Genomic DNA, 18,942 nt, shown 5'->3' with positions numbered 1-18,942 from the left:
AAAGTGGCCTCTTTCTTTTTTGACAGGTTCCCTTTAAATGCACCCTGGTGCGCCACACTGTAATTTTCATTTGAGAGAAAATGCAATGTGTAAGCCACTACGCACAAATCCGATTGGCCGCTGTTGCCCTAAAATATGTGCACGCTGCGACCTCTAACTTATTCCCTATTTTCTCAGCAGCTTGCATCCGCTATTAATAGACATCACATTTGTTGTTAATTGGCCAGCTCCCTCAATCAGCTGGAAATCTAATTTCCGCAAACCAGCTTTTACAGCCTTGGCCCGTCCATGTGCCTGCACACTCTCCCTGTTGTGTGCCGCGGGTACCTAAGCACTCACACATCTGCCAGGATCACAGACATTAAAAAAAAAAAGACTTATTGGTAGCATTAAACCACATGGTGGCGCACTTTCACCAAGTTGCCTAGGAGAATTTTCATTCCTCTGGCAGATGGAGTTGGTGACTACAGCCGAGAACCAGGGCATTCTTAAAAGTTCACAGGTCTAGCTGGTAAACTGCGGAATTAGATGTTGGCACGGATAGAAAGGGCTTAAAAGATCTGAACCAGAGGAAAAAGTTTTCTAATGATGTAAAAAGAACCAGAAGGTCACGGCCACAGCATCTCGGGGCCATATATACGCCCTGTCATTAAACAATTTCAACGTTATGTTATAAAAAAAAAAAAGGCACAAGTCGCGGAGGAATTCAAAATGAAAGTTACAAAAAAATGCCGCAATGAAAAAAAAAAAAAAAGGAAAAAATTATTGGACCCAAAAGAGGAAAATTTTCCTGGGGGAGACCCAAGAGGAACACAAATTTTGGATCCGGCATGTGGCGAGAAGAAATAAACAGATGACCGCGTGGAAAGAAAACAATGTGATTGGAGCGTCGCGCCGTGCCAGGAGCTGGCTTGTAATTTGGCGCTTGTGTGGTCAGATGTCCGGCGAATCGCAGGAGATAGTTCCGGAGGCTGCGTCTTATCTGGAATTAATTACAGAGGATTCGTGGAAGAGGAAAACAGTAAATCAGGGTTGGACGTGTTGGGCGGTTGTTGCTCGGGAAAATAAAGGCTTTTGTGAAACAATACGTCTTGATTGCATTGTGTGTTTCGACGACTCTTGTGGCTGTTTTCATGTGTTTTTGGGAAAGCAGACGGCGGGCAAGACGTGGATGGGAATTTCAAAGCAGCTGTGGCTTTTCCTCCGTCTGTGAGCACCCCGGCACAGTGACCACCATTCATCCAATGGAATGATGGGAGTGATGATGACTAATAACCACAGACCCAGATTGAGCCATGAATACAGCAGACGCCTCCACTGGTGCTGGACTACTTTGGGGATTTATGCACATTTCCAAAGTCAGGTACTAACGTTGGATGAGAAGACGGCTTGTAAAGGTGTTCATTTGGGTTGAGGTCAGGGTTCCTCAACACCTAACTTCTCAAACCATGTCTTTATGGAGCTGGCTTTGTACACAGAGGCACAGTAATGGTGGAACAGAAAAGGGTCTTCACCAAACTGTTACTGCAAGGTTGGAAGAGCACAATTGTCTACAATGTCTTGTGCATGATGACACCTGACCTCTATCATTGGTATGAGGGGGCCACATACCACCACCATTCATCCAATGGAATGATGAAAGTGATGATGACTAATAACCACAGACCCAGGTAGAGCTGTGAATCCAGCGGACACCTCCACTGGTGCTGGATGTCTGTGGGAATTGATGCATGTTTTCAAGATTAGGTAGTGATGTTGGATGAGAAGACCTGGCTTGTGAAGGTGTTCATTTGGGTTCAGTTCAGGGATCTGTCTCAAGTTCCTCCACATCCAATTGGTCAGACCATGTCTTTATGGAGATGGCTTTGAACACAGAAGACCTGGCTTGTAAATCGGCATTCCAATTAAATTTAAAGGTGTTCAGTAGGGTTGAGATCAGGGCTCTGTCCAGGACACTCAAGTTCCTCCACACCCAACTGGTTGAACCATGTCTTTATGGAGCTGGCTTTGTACACAGGGGCATCATCATGGTGGAACAGAAAAGGGTCTTCACACTGTTATTACAAGGCTGGAAGAGCAGATTGTCTACAATGTCTTTGCAGGATGTCAGCTGAATAGCATCATTGGGATAAGGGGGCCACATGCCACCACAATTCATCCAATGGAATGATGGGAGTGATGATGAATAATAACCACAGACCCGGATTGAGCCGCAAATACAGTGGACACCTCCACTGGTGCTGGACATCTGTGGGAACTTGTGCGTGTTTCCAGGGTCAGGTACTGATGTTGGATGAGAAGACCTGGCTTGTAAAGGTGTTCATTTGGGTTGAGGTCAGGGATCTGACTCAAGTTCCTCCACATCCAACTGGTCAGACCATGTCCTTATGAAGCTGGCTTTGAACACAGAAGACCTGGCTTGCAATTTGCATTCCACTTCATCTCAAAGGTGTTCAGTAAGGTTGAGGTCAGGGACAGGACACTCAAGTTCCTCCACAACAAGCTGGTCAAACCATGTTTTTATGGAATTGGCTTTGTACACAGGGGCTCAGTCATGGTGGAACAGAAAAGGGTCTTCACTAAACTCTTACCACAAGGTTGGAAGAGCACAATTATCTACAATGTCTTTGCATGATGACACCTGAACTCCAGCATTGGGTTGAAGGGGCCACATACTGTGGGGCCACAGAGTGTAGATGTGTTGGTCAGTTGTCCACAAACATTTGGCTTACCTCTATAGTTAGCCTTATGAACAGGGTAAAAAGTAATTCTGTGAATGGACACTTACCTCCAGGTCATTGAAGAAGAGGTGATTGTCAGCAAGGTTGAAGATCATTTCTTCCATCATAAGACCAACCCGTACCGCTGTGGTCGTGTCCTGTAGAGAGAAGATTGGAGAATGGATCAGAGGAGGTTGAATCACAACCAGTCGTCACATACAGAACTGGAAGGAGCATCAAATAATGCTATAGAGATCATAAACCTGGATCCTTATAGAATATTTGTTATAAATGTTTTCATCTTCTGGCATAGGCTACAGTCGGATTGTATCATCTCCATTTGGATTAAAGTGTTTGTTGCAATTGCATTCACTCACTGTGAATGACTATCTATGTAATTTTTTGATAATTTTGCTAATAATAAAAACATATTCAACCTTAAACTGTTGGTTACTCAAATGTGCAAAGCTGTGCCAGCCCCTCTATTATAGGCAGGCATAGCACACTGTAAAAGTCTTTTATAAAAAAAAACGAGCCATGTAAATAACCTTTTAGGGCGATCTTCAGGCTGGTCACGTGACTTGCGGCCGCTGTACACCTCCGATACATGGCTTCTGCAGGAGAGGCCCAAAAACTCCCTCTGATGTCAGCCGGGAGGTCACATGGCCGCTCAGCCCTTCCTGCAGTAGCCCTGGAGACCGGCCGCGAGTCACGTGACCGGCCTGAAGATCGCATTAAAACTGTATTTACATGCCTCATTTTTTATAAAATACTTATACAGTGTGCTATGCCTGCCTATAATAGAGGGGCTGGCAATGAACATTTGTAAAAGTTTTTTTTCTACTAATAGCTGCGGGGACGGGGGGGGGGTCATAGATAGAGACACAGAACAGGGAGCTGACCGGCAGGGAGAAGGAGGTAGGTAAGGGGGAGAGCAGAGAGAAGAGCTACGGAGGGACGTACACTGACCACGGTGGCCAGGGCTCAGCAGCCCTGATTATCGTGGTCAGCGCAGAGGTGGGGATACAGGAAGTGGCAGGATCAGCCAGTTTTTTTTACAGTTTAGAGGGGGGCAGTTTACACAGCACAAGCACTGTGCTGTTTAATCTGGTTTAAGGGAACAGGATCTGCAATTTTTTTAACAAACACTTTAAGTATATACTGTACTAAGAATGAAAGAATACCTGGGAGGAGAACCCATGGTTTAGCCCTCACAAGGCAAAATCGTAGGTACATTTTAAAAAGATGGTGTGTGGATAGGTTTATTCCTTTCAGATGTCAGGTCACTTCATCTTTTTGCTAGACGGACGTTTTTAGTTTATGTAACATTATGGAGAAGGAAATCAGAGTGGTGGGGACAACCAGGACACCTACTTGGAAATCTAAGATGAGAAAGCCCAGAGATGGTAACTACAGATGGAAATCCCAAAAGTTCCCATTATACTTAGAGCCCTTTCACACTGGGGACATCAGCAATAAAGCACTGCTAGTTGTAGCGGCGCTTTACCATAGTTTTAGGAGGCGCTTTTCGGCCGCTAGCGGGGAGCTTTTAACCCTTGCTAGCGGCCGAATAAAGGGTTAAAAACGCCCACAAAGTGCCACTTCTGAGGCACTTTGGCGGAGCTGCCCATTGATTTCAATGGGCAGGATCGCTTTAGGAGCGGTGTATACACCACTTCTAATGCACCTCAAAGAAGCTGCTTTGACGTCCTGCTAGCGCAGCGCCCCAGTGTGAAAGCACTCAGATGAGGCTTTACAGGTGCTATTCTTAGGGCTAAAGCGCCTGAAAAACGCCTCCAATGTGAAATGGGTCTTAAGAAACCAGATACCATTGTGTTTGCACGTATGGGGACCCAAACCCCAGGAAAAGGCCAGGTCTCTGTACACTGCGCACCCCTGAACCCTGCTTTCTGTATACTGCGCATTCCTAAACCCTTCTCTCTGTACACTGTGCATCCCTGAACCCTGCTCTCTGTACACTGTGCATCCCTGAACACTGTAAACTCTTCACCATAGACTCTGCTCTCTGTACACTGCGCACCCCTGAACCCTGCACACTGCGCATCCCTGAACCCTGTGCACCCCTAAACCCTGCACTCTGTACACTGCACACCCCTAAACCCTGCACTCTGTACACTGCGCACCCCTAAACCCTGCACTCTGTACACTGCGCACCCCTAAACCCTGCACTCTGTACACTGCGCACCCCTAAACCCTGCACACTGCGCACATCTGAACTCTGTACACTGTGCACATCTAAACCCTGCACATCCCTGAACCCTGCACCCTCCTGAACTCTGTACACTGTGCACTACTGAACTCTGCACTCTGTATACTTTGCACTACTGAACTCTGCACTCTGTAGGTAGCTCACTCCTGAACTCTGCACTCTGTATACTGCACACTCCTGAACTCTGCACTCTGTAGGTAGCGCACTCCTGAACTCTGCACTCTGTAGGTAGCGCACTCCTGAACTTCACTCTTAATGCAATTAAGCCACACCCACCATTTGCTGCAGTGCGCTCTCCTCAGGAAACAGTGGGGGGTGGGGAGCGTGGTTGAGTATATATCTATATACACACACACACACGTTCTTGAGCTTTAGGGTGCTCACCCTAATGCAGTTGGTTGTGCACACCTATGGGCACAACCATATAAATCCTGGATGCCTGTGCAGTTCGCGGCTGTGTTCACAAATGTCTGATACAGATCAGCCCCTGCTAGAGCCTCTCACCTTGTTACTTGCTGCATAGTTACAAAGTTGCAGTTTGATCACTTGTAAGTCCAAAGTTATAACTCCAATCACTTGTGGCTCCAAAGTTACAATGTTGCAGTTTTTCTCACCTTTTGATTTGCTACAAAGTTACAATGTTGCAGCCTCTCCCCCTGTTACTTTCGGCTCCAAAATTACAAAGTTGCAGTCTCTCACCTTATGGCCTTATGATTTGCTACAAAGTTACAATGTTGCAGTCTGATCACTGAGGGAGGGTAGACTGAGCAAAATGCTTTCTCCTGCCTGCAGCAGACTGATGACATCATCTCAGCCTAGGCCAAACCACTGACTGGAGCTTATGGATGGCTTTTTAAATGGTAAAAAGGTGGAGTTTGTGACAGGTTAGGAAAATATGCATGCAGACGCAGAATTCTGAATTTTTTTTTACAGACTTTCACTGCTTTTGAATTTGATACACATCATTGCAGACAGTATAACTTAATAAGAACGTTCCATATGTAGGTGGAAGAACATTCACATCGGAGACGATGCTCTCCTTCAAATATTTGTGTACAAGTCTCGTCTCCGGCCCGGTGTTCAGGCACGCCAAACGCGGCGATGAACCCCCATACCTGCGCCCCCCCCCTCCTCCTGTTTGCTCGGCCTCCAATCACCCTGACATTCACACAGCCTCCACAATGAGCGATAAGCCCTCATAGGACTACTTCCAGCGCGCCGGCCCCCTTTTCTCTTCTGCTGCCAACTACCTGCCGAGCCCCAGAGCAAATAATGACACTGCCACGGGGATGAAGGCATTAATTATGTGTATTTATGAAATCAGACTGCTATTCTGCGGCTTTATCTGCTGGGGATGTCATCCAGGGGTTAGAGACGGATTAGCAGACAATCGAGGCCTTTCTGTGCTGGAAACTCCTACCTGCGGTTTTTTTTTTTTTTTTTTTACCTGCGCTAATGAAAGTGCCTCAAATCACAGAGAATGTCAGATCCGTAATTGCACTTAATGACTTGGGAACGCTTTACAAAACAGACCTGTTTGGCGGCCTGACACCGAGGTGCTAATCTACAACATATGTTAAAGAATAAGAGGGCTGCGTGTACATAATAAAGGGGCAGTCCACCCACAAGTGAAGTCTATTTTTTTTATTGGTTTGATTCGCCCAAGAACAAAACATTAAAATTCAGATTTAGAGCTTAACAATAATTCATTAATTATCAAAGGTCACCTCATTCACACATAGCTGACATGCTGGTGTCCCCTCTAGAATCAGACACAAGGATAGGGACAACTGCTGACTGAATCCAGCTAACCCACCAGTAAAGGTGGAGATTGGGAGCATCCAGAGGAAATCCCCAAAACACGGGAAAATACTAATTCTGTTTCCGTTACTTGTGAAATCTGGTGAGCTTTTTATATCTCTTGCAAACTCCATATCCACCCTGTTTGTAAAGTCTTTTATAATGGGTACAGACCCAGGAACTCAGCACAGGGATGGTGGGAACCCCTCATATTGGGCACAGCGGGTGTACAGACCCGGGAACTCAGCACAGGGATGGTGGGAACCCCTCATAATGGGCACAGTGGGTGTACAGACCAGGGAACTCAGCACAGGGATGGTGGGAACCCCTCATAATAGGCACAGCAGGTGTACAGACCCAGGAACTCAGCACAGGGATGGTGGGAACCCCTCATAATGGGCACAGCGGGTGTACAGACCCGGGAACTCAGCACAGGGATGGTGGGAACCCCTCATAATGGGCACAGTGGGTGTACAGACCTGGGAACTCAGCACAGGGATGGTGGGAACCCCTCATAATGGGCACAGTGGGTGTACAGACCTGGGAACTCAGCACAGGGATGGTGGGAACCCCTCATAATGGGCACAGCGGGTGTACAGATCTGGGAACTCAGCACAGGGATGGTGGGAACCCCTCATAATGAGCACAGCGTGTGTACAGACCCGACAACTCAGCACAGGGATGGTGGGAATCCCTCATATTGGGCACAGCGGGTGTACAGACCCCAGAACTCAGTACAGGGATGGTGGGAGCTCCTCATAATGAGCACAGCGGGTTACAGACCCGGGAACTCAACAAAGGGATGGTGGGAACCCCTCATAATGAGCACAGCGGGTGTACAGACCCCAGAACTCAGTACAGGGACGGTGGGAGCTCCTCATAATGAACACAGCGGATGTACCGACCCAGGAACTCAGCACAGGGATGGTGGGAACCCCTCATAATGGGCACAGCGGGTGTACAGGCCCGGGAACTCAGCACAGGGATGGTGGGAACCCCTCATAATGGGCACAGCGGGTGTACAGACCCGGGAACTCAGCACAGGGATGGTGGGAACCCCTCATAATGAGCACAGCGGGTGTACAGACCTGGGAACTCCGCACAGGGATGGTGGGAACCCCTCATAATGGGCACAGCAGGTGTACAGACCCGGGAACTCAGCACAGGGATGGTGGGAACCCCTCATAATGGGCACAGCGGCTGTACAGACCCCAGAACTCAGCACAGGGATGGTGGGAACCCCTCATAATGGGAACAGCAGGTGTACAGAACCAGGAACTCAGCACAGGGATGGTGGGAACTACTCGTAATGTGTGCAGAAGGTGTATGGACCCAGGAAACTAGCACTGTGATGGTGGGAACCCCTCATATTGGGAATGCCGAATTGACTGAAAATATTTCAAATCTCTTTGCATCAAGATTTTATCATAATAGGTTTCCTTTAAAAACTAAAGATCTAAATTTCCACTGACAGAGCGGGGAATATCCCAGATATCCATGTCTGATGCATTCAAACAAAACCCAATCTACATTCTCCAGCATTGCAGTCTTTAAAACCCAGCTCTGCCCAAAGCTCTTCGGCTTTGTGTTGGGTGGAGTGGGAGGGGTTAGAACCTCTGTTGGGTTTTTAAAGCATTCTGTGTCACCATTGAGAAGGTGAACTCTCATTTCCTGTCCTGGTCATAAGAGAATCGGAGGGGAAGGAAGTGGGGAATCTCATCAAAATCAATGTTTTACCCTTTTCTGCAAAACTAAAAAAAGTCTGTCTGGATTTGGCCTTTATTGTGTACATTTTTACTGGATCAGGTGACAGTCTAACATCTGTGGGGGCCTTCAATGCTGCTGGCCAGCTGTTTTAGAATGAAATAGTTATTTGGACAGGGTAGACAAACCAGGGCTGGGCCAAGGGGTACGCAGAAGAGGCAGCTGCCTTGGTCTCTTTAGCAAAAAGGGCTGAGCCTGTTGATGTAGTTCACAGTTCAGGAGAGGGGGGCAGTTTTGTTTTTTTACCTTTGCCATTGTTATTCCTGGTAATTTGGCCCCACCCAATTCCATATTTGCCTTGGATGCCACCGCTGAAGAGACCAATTGCCAAAGCACTGCATTCATTTCCATCTTTGCCCTGGATGCTCAATGATCTTGTCTACCATTGAGGAGACCAATCGCCATTGTACCTCCTGATAATTTGGTCCTATCTATTTACATTTTTGCTATGGATGCTCAAAGACCTTGCCCTACCACTGAGGAGACCAATTGCCATTATGCCGCCTCATAACTTAGCCCCATCCCATCCATTTCCAATTTTGCCTTGGATGCTCAAAGACCTATTCCCACCACGGAGGGGACTAATAGCCACTATACCGCCCCCATACCTTAACCCCATCCATTTTCATTTTGCCTTGGATGCTCAAGGACCTTGTCCTGCCACCGAGGAGACCAACTGCCATTATACCTCCTGATAACTTGGCACCACCCCATTCATTTCCTTTTTTGCCTTGGATGCTCAAAGACCTAGTCCCACCCCTTAGGGGACTAGTAGCCACTGTACTGCCCCATAATGTAGCCCCACCCCATCCATTTTCATTTTTGCCTTGGATACTCAAGGACCTTGTCTCGCCACTGAGAAGACCAGTCACCATTGTACCTCTTTTTGGTCCCACTAATTTCCATTCTGCCTTGGATGCTCACACATTTTCCCACCACTGAGGAGGCCAACTACCAATAAACCACCTGATAACTTAGCCCCACCCCATTCATTTCATTTTTTGTCTTGGATGCTGGAAGGACCTTGTTCTACCACTGAAGAGACCAAATGCCATTATATCGCCTGATAACTTAGCCCCATCCATTCCATTCCCATTTTGGCCTTGGATGCTCAAAGACCTATTCCCACCACGGAGGGGACTAATAGCCACTATACCGCCCCCATAACTTAACCCCATCCATTTTCATTTTGCCTTGGATGCTCAAGGACCTTGTCCTGCCACTGAGGAGACCAACTGCCATTATACCTCCTGATAACTTGGCACCACCCCATTCATTTCCTTTTTTGCCTTGGATGCTCAAAGACCTAGTCCCACCCCTTAGGGGACTAGTAGCCACTGTACTGCCCCATAATGTAGCCCCACCCCATCCATTTTCATTTTTGCCTTGGATGCTCAAGGACCTTGTCTCGCCACTGAGAAGACCAGTCACCATTGTACCTCTTTTTGGTCCCACTAATTTCCATTCTGCCTTGGATGCTCAGACATTTTCCCACCACTGAGGAGGCCAACTACCAATAAACCACCTGATAACTTAGCCCCACCCCATTCATTTCATTTTTTGTCTTGGATGCTGGAAGGACCTTGTTCTACCACTGAAGAGACCAAATGCCATTATATCGCCTGATAACTTAACCCCATCCATTCCATTCCCATTTTGGCCTTGGATGCCCAAAGACCTAGTCCCACCACTGAGGGGACCAATAGACACCGTACTGCCCCATAACATAGCCCCACCCCATCTATTTCCATTTTTATCTTGGATGCTCAAGGACCTTGTTTCACCACTGGACACCAGTCGCCATTGTACCTCCTTTTGGCCCCACTCATTTCCATTTTTGCCTTAGATGCTCAAGGACTTTGTCCCACCACTGAGGGGAACAATCACCATTGTATCTCCCGTTAACCTGGCTCTGCCACATTCATTTCCATTAAGATGGCAAAATGCTCTGCAGATGGCTTGCCCCACCCATGAGTAACCCCCCCCCCCCTACAAGGGTGGTCTCAGCACCATTTAGCAGACAGGTTCTGCAGAGAGGCCAGGAGACGTACCTTAAATCTCCTTAGTTTGGTGGTTGATTTGCTGACCAGCTGTAAATTGTAGCTATTAATTCAGCGCAGACACTATAATTTATGACTACATCGAAACCCTACAAAGCAGCCAGCCAGAAGAGGCAACTGACACCATATTCCTTGTGATTTATACTGCGACCTGAACTCTAAATATCCCCTAAAGAGTGCAATTAATAAAAAGGTGGGGGGATGGGTGGAGGAGAGTAAATTTTTTTTGTTGCCGGCTTCTTGATTCGGGTCCCAGTCACAGAAAAGCGCTCAGTGATTGGGACCACGTTATTTGTTCTGCCCCCGTAAAAAAAAAAAAACGCAAGCGCATAAAGTTGAGTGACAATTCGCCCCAACCTCTTGCCAAGAGATAATTTTGCTGGAGGTTTATGAGACAGCAAGCTCCGGGACATCAATGACACCCCGCTAATGCACTCTGGCAGGTAATGTTTGGCTTTTTCGGGTTGGCGGTCGGCCAGGAGAATACTTTAGCGCAAGAGTGAACCTTGGCTGTGGCCTTTCACAGTTTAAACAACCAATTGTGGCTTGTTTGCCTGCAGTGTGTTTCGAGAGATGAGGCAGATAAGGAATAAAAATTTGGCGGCTTAAGGGGATTCGTAGTTCTGTGTTTTGTTTCGATTCAAGTGTTGAAGCACAAACAATTTTAAATATGTTCCTCAATTGCCACAAAGGATAAAAATCCACTTTGTGTGCACCAAAATGCCTTTGCAAACCCAGATATTATCTTGTATACGTAGCAGTGACATTATCACAGGGCTGTACATAGACTGTGCAGAGAGCAGATCTGTGGGAGGGGCCCGGCAGGCCCCACCCACTACAGACTACCTACAGTAAACTACAGGAGGGGGCGGAGACAAGACCAGTAACCCTGCACAAGGAGAGAGAGAGCAAAACTGTGGAAGGAACCAAGCAGGCCCCACCCACTACTGACTGCCTGCAGTAAACAGGAGGGGGCGGAGACAAGACCAGTCACACTGTACAAGGAGAGAGAGCAAAACTGTGGGAGGGACACAGCAGGCCCCACCCACTACAGACTGCCTGCACTAAACTACATGAGGGGGCGGAGACAAGACCAGTCACCCTGCACAAGGAGAGAGAGCCGCAGCAGTCTTTACTACTGGATTACTGCACAGATCTGCAAGAAACACACAAATCACGCTAAGGGGTCTATTTCTAAATCATTCATTCGACTAATGTCACAAGCATTTGCCCAACCTGTGTGGATTTTCCCTATATTTTCTCTAATATGTTTATCTTCTATGATCCTCAGCTCCATCAAGTGGCCAAAATAAGTCAATAAGTGCAGCTCCATAGCAGACAAGGAATATCTGTAGCAAGGCAAAGAAACAAATGAGGGCGCTTCTTCTAAGTGCAGTATGCAAGATCAATTTATTAATAAAAAGGCAATAAACCATTCACATCTAGTAGAATAAAAAGCGCATGTCATAAGCTCTGCTGCCGTCATCCAGAAGCCCTGGCAGTGCCAAGATGATAGGGAGCGGAAACCGCCAACAAGAGAGGATATACAAGCTCAGAAGCCAATCTGACAGCTTAGGAACCTGGCCGATGTTGCTACGCATTTCATGGCTGTAGCATCTCTTTGTCAAGCCACTCAGGCTTGAGAAAGAAGTGTTACTGCTTTGTAAGGTGTAGCCACGCCCCCCTTCATGCCTCCCGGCGTGTTAGACCATTGGCCAAGTTTCCATGCTGTTATATTAGCTCCAGAGCTTGCATATACTCTCTTATCGGCGGTTAGATAGAATAAAAAGCGCATGTCAAATGCTCTGCTGCTGTCATCCGGAAACCCAGGCAGTGCAAAGATGACAGGGAGCAGAAACCGCCAACAAGAGAGGATATACAAGCTCTGAAGCCGATCTGACAGCTTAGGAACGCGACCGTTGTTGCTACGCGTTTCCTGGCTAACCCCTCTTTTTCAAGCCACAGGCTTGAGAAAGATGCGTTACCGCTTTGTAAGGTGTAGCCACGCCCCCCTCCATGCCTCCCGGCGTGTTAGACCATTGGCCAAGTTTCCATGCTGTTATATTGGCTCCAGTGCATATCCTCTCTTATCGGCGGTTAGATAGAATAAAAAGCGCATGTCATAAGCTCTGCTGCCGTCATCCAGAAACCCAGGAAGTGCCAAGATGATAGAGAATAAAAACTGTGTATCAAATGTATCCATTTGAATCTACAAGTCCATACATGAAATACCATCCTAAAACAACAAAGTAATAAAGTAGTGTCTGTAAATCCAATCATTAACATCTTATAGAAGCTTTATTATAATGTCATTTTCAGTATTTTAAAATCTGTATTGAATTGTATTGTAACTGTACTGTCTGCCCTCATGTTGTAAAGCGCTACGCTGTCAGGGCTGGGCTCAGCCCTTCCTTCTCAGAGCTGGCCGCTCAGCTGTCGGCTAATTGCCAGCTCCTATCTCTCCACAGCTGTTGATGATATCCTGCTCGTCAGTCCTGCCTACTTAAGCCGTCCAGCCCAGAGGATCTCTGCCTTCGCCTTGGTCAACTTCACAGAAGTCCTGCGATCCTGTTCAAGACTTGCTTTGCTGACATCCCTTCTGGCTCCAGATCCGGCTTGCTGTTCCACTACATTGATCCCCGACTTCTGGCTTGACTGACTATCCGGTCCGGTTACTGAACTCTGGCTATGTTTTGACTACGTTTGTTCTTTTTACTTTTTTTTAATTAAACAAGTGTGATTTAACTGTATTTCTGTCTCGGCCTGATTTCATGGTTTCTGACATGCGCAAACTGTTGGCGCTATATAAGTCCTGTGTAATAATAATCTACAGCTTTCATTAAAATAATCCCTAGTCGATCCTGCCATGAAGTTCTTTTGTTTGGATACTTCCTGTTTTAGGGTGACAACATTCTGTCGCTGTCTGCTAATTTTGCTCCTGCGTTGTCACCCTGATAGAGATTACTGGCATCAATTGTAATAAATATTAGTCAGGCACGGTCCACTGTTGTCACCATCCAGAAACTTGCCCCGGAGGAAATGTCTTACCGCCACCATGATAGAGTTAATTGTTCCCATAGAGACACACCCCCCCCCCCCTCCTGGAGTGATAGGGTCTATTTAATGCAGAGGGAGGGGACCTGTCATTTTGTTTGTCCTGGTCTTATCTTTGTACAGGATGAAAAAGTGTTCAGCTTAATCCTCTTGTGTTGATTACTGACTCTGGAACAATGGCATTTACACTTCTCTTTAACCCTCCGGAGCCCACTGCACGCTAAGCCCGGATTTACCTGTGATAGGGAGACAATGGTCGCACACACACATTTTTCCTGGAAGCAATTTTTAGTGCGGCTTTCAAGTAGAAGTAAACTCGAGCAGAACTACATTTTGCTAAAGCACTATGTTTTAAAAACAGTTTATTTTAACCTACTTGCTTATCGGGCACTTTACCCCCCTTCCTGCCCAGGACAATTTTCAGCTTTCGGCGCTATCACTCTTTGAATGACAATTGCGCGGTCATACAACGCAGTACCCATATGACATTTTTATCTTTTTTTTTCCACACAAATAGAGCTTTCTTTTGGTGGTATTTGATCACCTCTGCAGTTTTTATTTTTTGCTAAACAAACAAAAAAAGACGGAAAATTTTGAAAAAAAAAAACAGTTTTCATAGTTTGTTATAAAATTTTGCAAATGGGTAATTTTTCTCTTTCACTGATGAGGCTGCACTGATGGGCACTGATAGATGGCACTAATAAGCACTGATGGGCACTGATAGGTGGCACTGATAGGCACTGATGAGGTGGCACTGGTGGGCACTGATGAGGCTGCACTGATAGGTGGCACTGATGATGAGGCACTAATGGACTGCACTGATAGGCAGCACTGATAGGTGGCACTGATGGGGACTGACTGGCAGCACTAATGGGCACTGATAGGTGGCATTAGTGGGCACTGATGGGCACTGATGAGGCTGCACTGATAGGTGGCACTGATGATGAGGCACTGATGAACTGCACTAATAGGCAGCACTGATAGGTGGCACTGATGGGGACTGATTGGTAGCACTAATGGGCACTGATAGGTGGCACTGGTGGGCACTGGTAGGTGGCACTGGTGGGCACTGCTTAGCATTGCTCATATGCACTGGTGGTTACTGGTATGTGGCACTGGTGGGCACTGCTTAGCATTGCTCATATGCACTGGTAGGCGACACTGGTGGTTACTGGTATGTGGCACTGCTTAGCAGCAGTTTGTATGGAATGTGCGGGGCCGATGTCCCATTTACTCCAGGCGGCAATCGTCTTTTTTTTTTCTTTTTTTGCTGTCAGCGTGAGGAGAAAAAAGCCGATTACCGTCTCTGTTTACATCACGTGATCCACTGTCATTGGCTGACAGCGGATCACGTGGTAAGGGGCTGGGATCGATCAGTGATCAGCCGAGGGAGTGCGCAGGCAGATCATGTACGGCAGGACAAACATGGACCCCCTCCCAGGAATTTAGGCCTGCCCTGTAGCCGTCTTTCGGCAATAGCACGGGTGGGAAGAGGTTAATTAAAAAAAAAAAAATTCACCCATTTGCTGCTGACCCCCTGAAGCCTCTTTACAGCCACTTCCTGTTCACATGCATGCCAGAGACATGCATTGAAGCAGTCCCCATTGGAAGCCCATGTGACAGGGTGACAACCAGCGAGAAACTCAGTCATGTTCGGACTGGGATTTCGAACCTATGTGTGCGAGCCCGCTAAAAAGATGTCACCTGTATGAGCCAATCCTCTGCCCCTTGTATACTTGCAACAAGCGCCGAGACAAGGTCATGTAGAGCCCAGGGGGAACATGCCAAACTGTGACCCCCTCCAAGATGCATGAGCATTATGTGTTAAACATCCCTCCCAAAAACACTGAGCACTATTCTGGATGCTTACCCCCAAGCATAAATTATCCCTTCTCCCAGTACAAATCTCCCCCTCTGAAATCCCCCAAAGCACAAATGCCCTCCCCCTTAAAAAAAAAATAGTCATCCGCCCTAGCTCCAAACCTCTATCCCAATGTCCCCTCCAAGTAATACCCCCCCACCCACTCCAAATTCCCCCCTCGCTCCCCAAATTCCCCCCTCCTAGCACAATTTCCCCCCAACCCCGCCTCCTAGCACAAATCCTCCCCCCCAAATTTCCCCTCCTAGCACAAATGCTCCCCAATCATCCCTACTAGCACAACACCCCCCTCCCCCCAAACAAACAAATAACCCTTTTAGCACAATTCCCCTCTACCACATCACCTCTTCTAGCACAACTCCCCCCTCCTAGTACACATTCTCTTCCCCAATCCCCCCTCCCACCCCTAAGCCCGGGTTCACACCTATGCGAATTAGATGCGGCTTACACCGCATCTAATTCACAGGACATTTTAAAATACATTCATATGAATGCATCTGGTTCACATATGTGCGTTGCATTCGCACTGCGCATTGCACAAAAAACGTGTGCGTTTTTTGGGCATTGCGGTGCGAACTACAAGCCTATTATCTCCTATGGGAACGCACGCATCTGATTCGCAGATGCATTGCGTTCTGAACAAGGATTTTCTCTTTCTCCTCACTACACCTCCCCCTCTCCCCCCCCTCCCTCCCCCTCTCCCTGCTCTCTAATCCTGAGCAAAAACGCAATGAATCCGTTGAACAGGAGATTGTTATCTCCCCAGTGAAACCTGAGCTTCAATTCGCACCGCACAAGTGTGAAACAGGGCTAAATCACCACTCCTAACACTGCCCCCCCCCCCCCAAGTTTCCCGTCCTAGAACAATCCTTACCCCCTGCCGCCTCCCAAATTCCACCGTCCAACGCAAATCTCCCTCCCCCTAATCTCCTTATGGCGCCCCCCCTCCATCTCACATGATACCACAGTGCCCCCACCCCAGGGCAGCCGCCCATCCTGCCCACCCCTTGTCCTGGCCCTGCTTGCAGCTGAGGGACAGAGAATGCCCCACCCACAAATGTGACAACTTCCTGGCAGGCTTACACATGTGGGTTCGGATCCTGGTGTGAACATATATGAGCTCATTACTAGTGACAATGCAGGAGCACAATTAGAAACGGGGACAAAGCGTTGTCACCCTATAAATTCTGATTAGATAGGAGGGCAGAGGGGTGATATCCAGTCACAGAAAGGCCTGAAAATTAGGTCTCTCGTGTGGCAGACCTGTGTAAACATCAGGACTGGATGGACAGAATGGTAACGCAGCATTCATCTGCGAATTTAGCTACCTGACTGGAGTTCAGCCTTAAAGTAGAATTCCAGGAAAACATAACTAGACTTACTGTAAAAGTGTCCCCTCCCCCCATCCTAACACCTATTCTGACTAACCTGTGTAAAAGAGATCTGTATACTTACCTATTTTCAGGCCGCCCCGGTCCAGTCACGTGATCTGGCTGCCCTCCGTCAGCCAATGGAGGCAGCAGGGAAGAGAAGGGGGTGACGATAACGGATGGCCCACAGGAGCCTATGGGTAATGTCAATCTCTTCTCCCCTGCAGCTGCCGCTGGCTGTCACATCATGTGACCCATCTGGAGCGGGCTGAAAATAGGTAAGCATATACATCTTTCTTGCTCACCTGCTTAGCCAGGATAGGTGTTAGGAAGGAGGGAGGGGGGGCGGGGGGGAATAGAGCATTTTTCATTTGGGTTTTTCCTGGAATTCTCTAAGGAACATGGGCCTACTTGTCCTTTTGGCACGGGGGAGTTGGAGGATGACAGCGGACACTCCCAGGGAAATTCTAGCCATCAGCTTACAATGTCAACCGGCTTATTCTTCTGCTTCCAACAAGCGTAAAATAATGACGAGGTTCGTAACCTGCTATTTAAACACATGCGGGAATTTTCCCAGGTATGCCGCAGAGGGCGCGGAATGCCTTCTTCCCCCATCACCAAAAACTATTTCTATAGCACAAAAGCCGCCCGCCTCCCCCCAAGACGAATGTTCTCTGCACGCTTCAATCGCACATTAATGTTAGGAAGCCAGCGGAATGTAATTGGAAGGGTAAGCGGGGAGGACGCAGGAGCCAAAATCCTGACTGCAATCACCTTGGGGAACCATGTAATTAAAGCCTCATAATGAGACGTCTGGGACCGGCCGGTGCAAGAAGGAACATTCATCGTAAGTGTTGTTCAATGGAGGCGGACAATTATCAGGGCCAACGTCTATACTGACTACTGGAATCATTGCTATAGGAACATAATGTAATCATCCTAAATGTAATGACAAAGTAAACAGTGCTTCCACCTGCTTCATACCACCACATACAATGTAACAAAGAAGTGGAAACTCAACTTAATGTTGCAAAATCATATCTCAAGTCCACACAGGACAGTCCCAGGAAATGTTTCCTCACACAGAACTTGGGAACTTCTTGAGAGTTTCCCAAGTGAAGCAACCATCCATAACCTATTACTAAGCAAAACTCTGCAGACGTGAAAGATTACAGAAGGTCAAAAAAACGCTCAGATTCCTTCATGATGTCCACCTGATCAGACCAGCTACTCACGACCAATCCAGGACTCAACTCCAAATCCCAGGGGATATTGATGGAATATAGACTAGGGACAAGTTCAGGTGTGTTCAGATCTTAGTCCAAACCCACCTGAGGGAGCTCACCAGCAAGCTGGTACTGTACTGGACCAATCGTAACCGGCTGAAGCATTTCTCCGCAGCCATATGTATACATGTTAAGTGCACTTAAGGGTGTGCTTTTGTCCACCCCTCGAAGGGGTAGGACCTTTCCCTGAACCCCCGGGGTGCAAGGTTCCTGACAGGGACAAGGCTAAGAACTTGGTCCATCTAGCCAAAAGGCCTGACGGACCCCTCTCCTCGTGGCCTGCCAAAGCTGACCACCGAGTACTAGGTAGAGGGGCTCTCCCAAAGAGAGACCCCCCCCAAGTTAAGGGGGGGAAGGAACCTAATGGCCACACATCCCCTCCTAGACTTCAGGGCAGGCCGGGGACTCACACCCTGCATCCAGGGAGAAAAACACACACAAAAGTGAAAGGTGACAAACGTGAGAAGAAAAATAAATAGTACCTGTGCAATGTGCACTGGCTAGGCCCTGAGGCCTGGTGGCAAAAAGTGTGCTGGACTTAGCCAAAAGGCCTAGCCCATTGAGGCGCAATGTAAAAAATGTTTTTAGTGCCTGTTCATGTTGTGGGTTCACTCCCAGGAGGCACAGACACTGTGGACTCTCTTCCTTCCCAGCCTAAGGCTAGACAAGGGAGACCCATTTAAATCAAGAGGAACGGGGTCTATGTAGTTTTCCTTCAGGACGGATTACTCTTGTGCCCCAACAGCCTGTGGGCAGTTTCTGTTCCAGCCTGTAATAGC

At 47.7% G+C, this 18,942-nt stretch overlaps 1 protein-coding gene across 1 annotated transcript in view; it reads right to left on the bottom strand.

The window, feature by feature from the left end:
- Window positions 1–18,942, bottom strand: part of EYA2 (EYA transcriptional coactivator and phosphatase 2) — a gene marked incomplete in the record, with an annotated part of 119,458 nt that overhangs the window by 18,078 nt on the left and 82,438 nt on the right. Inside the window, 1 exon segment of the mRNA XM_073607201.1 lies at window positions 2,789–2,878. Coding sequence (XP_073463302.1) covers window positions 2,789–2,878 — 90 coding nt within the window.

Source organism: Aquarana catesbeiana, linkage group LG12 (assembly GCF_042186555.1).
Source record: "Aquarana catesbeiana isolate 2022-GZ linkage group LG12, ASM4218655v1, whole genome shotgun sequence".
Lineage (NCBI taxonomy): Eukaryota > Metazoa > Chordata > Amphibia > Anura > Ranidae > Aquarana > Aquarana catesbeiana.
The sequence above is the reverse complement of the archived record's forward strand: the minus strand, read 5'-3'. Positions and strand labels throughout refer to the sequence as shown.